This window comes from Etheostoma spectabile, chromosome 15 (assembly GCF_008692095.1).
Source record: "Etheostoma spectabile isolate EspeVRDwgs_2016 chromosome 15, UIUC_Espe_1.0, whole genome shotgun sequence".
NCBI lineage: Eukaryota > Metazoa > Chordata > Actinopteri > Perciformes > Percidae > Etheostoma > Etheostoma spectabile.
Genome location: NC_045747.1, coordinates 16,043,244 through 16,045,927, shown reverse-complemented (window position 1 = coordinate 16,045,927; position 2,684 = coordinate 16,043,244). Strand labels below are relative to the sequence as shown.

Below are 2,684 nucleotides of genomic sequence, written 5' to 3'. Positions count from 1 at the left end.
TGGACCCCGTTGAAACTGCGTGCAGTTCTAGTTTTTTTATTTTTTAAAGTTGTTTATAAGGAATGGGGTGATGTTATGCAGTGCTAAATTGGTGTAGTATTCTTTTAAAAGGAAAGTCTACAATCAACAAGAGGATGGAGGCGTTAATTTGCTTAAATATAGAATATTTAATAAGATTTCATTTTAATTTATTGCTATTGTGTTTCTCCCCTCATAAACCAATATGTGAGTTGTAAAGTAAGTGGAGAGTAAGGACATCTTGGACACGACCATTTATTGTTTCTTAATGATTCTTTGGGATTGTCTCATTGTTCTGTTGTCAATCGATCTGACTGAAGGGGAGATTCAGGGAACAGTGCATCGGCGTCTCCTGGACGACCGGGTGGAGGAGCTGAAGGTGGGAGCTGTACTCCTGCTCAAACAAGTGAGACCCCCCCCGCTTCCCTTTCTTCAAACTTTAATGATGTTAACCGCAGTTCAGTGTTTTATCCTAACCTGAATATATAGTGGCCACTAACCCGTGTATGGCTCGCTCTCTGCGGACAGGTGGGTGTGTTTTCCCCCTCCCATCGTAACCATTACCTGAACGTGACGCCCAACAACCTGCTGAGGATCTACGCCCCCGATGGAGTCAGCCTGTCCTCCGCTCAGCTCCCCCCGCTCGTCCTGGTGAGCACGGCGACCGGCGGCCTAAAAAAAACAAGAATAGCACAGTCCAACAAATGTGACCTCTGTCCTCCCCAAGAGCTCCGTCAACCTGTCGGCCGGCCCATCAAAACTCTCTCTCTGTTTCTTTTTTGCCATCCAGGAGCCGATGATGCAGCCACCTGCTCGGCCTCCCTCCGCCCTCCTCCGGGAGCCAGTGTCCCGGATGCAGCTGATGTTTGACGAGGAGGATGACGAGGGACTAGAGGAGGGGAAATGCTCCAATGGAGGCGAAGACCCTAAAACCCCAGGAGACACTAGAGGCGAGTCCAGCAGAGGCCCCGCAGAGCCTTCTGGGAACACAGCAGCACAGGACTCAGGCTGGGATGCAGGTGGGTCCTCTAATAGAGACGGAGATTAATTCTAGTCACATCCCGGGGTTGCCAACTGTCAGACTCCAGTTTTTGTTTTTGCTGATTAGAACAGCAACACCTTCTGGTAATGTTTTGAGACATTAGCATTTTGACTCGCTGACCCGGACCCAATCTGCTGCAAAACTTGCTTGATTGCACGGTTCTGCACCAAAACTTCAACTAACCAAAGGTTTCAGGTTGATTCATTTTCTTTTTTCTTTTTATTAGTCAGTCAGTCAAATGGCAAACATCTAGATGCACATGCCGGTTCACCATACAAGGAAGCAGAGGCTGAAATTGTACTGTAAAATGACGCGATTGGTGTGATCAGCCGCCAACTCCGATTCATCTCATAATTATATGAACCATGGGAGACAAGCCAAGTTTGGCATGTGAAATGGCTCCAGGCAACCTTAATGTCTGTCCATCAGTCAAAGACTCGCCCAGAGTCAACTATTCCCGTCACTTTAACTTAATGGATTGTCATAAAAAGCGATGAACAGTGTGTAGATAGATAGATAGATAGATAGATAGATAGATAGATATCAAGGAGGGGGAATTTTCCTCTATTTTCTGTCGCCACCATGAGGGATTCTAAGTAATGACAACAACACTGTCGGCACTTCCACATGATACAAGCCTTCTGTGATCACGCATGCGCCCCCACCCCTCCTCCACGTAGTTGCTAGAAGTCAAGGAGGACACAGAAGATTTAAAAAAAACATGAAGGCCTCTTCAGAAAAGGTCATCGTCTTCACTCAAGCTTCTGCGCAGGAAAGTCGCCGGACGCCACAATCTTCTGAACATAGCCACGCTGAGACGTCCAGAGAGAGTCATGCGGAGCTGATGGTCTTAATTAGCTTTGTTCCAACTCATTTGGCAATGGCTTGAATGTAACAGATGTTCATTATTAACAAAAAGGTATGCACTAAAGCTTTGCAAGTAAAAAAAAAAGAAGACAAAAAGAGAAATGATTACATTGCTATTGGACACTAGCATGCTAAAAGTGCATCAGACTGATGAGCGTTGTGGAGCTGAGCTTGACAGCAACCTCATGGCCATCGGTGTGTGGAAGGATAATTGAAGTTAAAGGGTTAAAAAGCGCCATACAGCATAAATGCAGTCCATTACTGTGAAGAAGTTAAACCGTTTTGATTTAGGTAGCAACGTGGCCTTTCCTCCGAACAATAGCCTAACAATATCTTAACGATAGCAACAAAAAATAGTTTTTCCATCCATCCAGCTGTTTTGTTGTTGTTGTGTAAGGACCATTATATTCCTTTTTTTAGACAGAAAGCCTGGCTGTAGACTTTTTTTTAAACTGAAATGAAATGTGTGTTTTTATCTTTCACTTGATAAATTGACCCAGACCACATTTAGGTAACACAATCATCTTAATGTTTTGTTAACTGCTCCTCCTCTCTGTGCTCTCTGGACGCACTGTCTGAGCAGCTCTTGTAATCGTAACTCTGTTGCAGTTGATGGTGATTTTCAGAGCCAATCACCTGATTAAGCGACTGAGCATTATTTTAGACAGACACACCGAACACTACCTTTTGATTCTATCTATACACAGAGCAACATTAAACTGTCAAAGTTACACCACAAAGTTCATTTCTAGGCCGG

The 2,684-nt window shown here is 44.6% G+C and overlaps 1 protein-coding gene across 1 annotated transcript in view; it reads left to right on the top strand.

Annotated features, from left to right (window-relative positions):
* The window catches only part of hrob (homologous recombination factor with OB-fold), a gene marked incomplete at its 5' end in the record, with an annotated part of 11,509 nt that overhangs the window by 7,722 nt on the left and 1,103 nt on the right, over positions 1 to 2,684 (top strand). Inside the window, 3 exon segments of the mRNA XM_032537113.1 lie at positions 339 to 424; positions 547 to 669; positions 809 to 1,037. Of these exon segments, the coding sequence (XP_032393004.1) occupies positions 339 to 424; positions 547 to 669; positions 809 to 1,037 (438 nt within the window).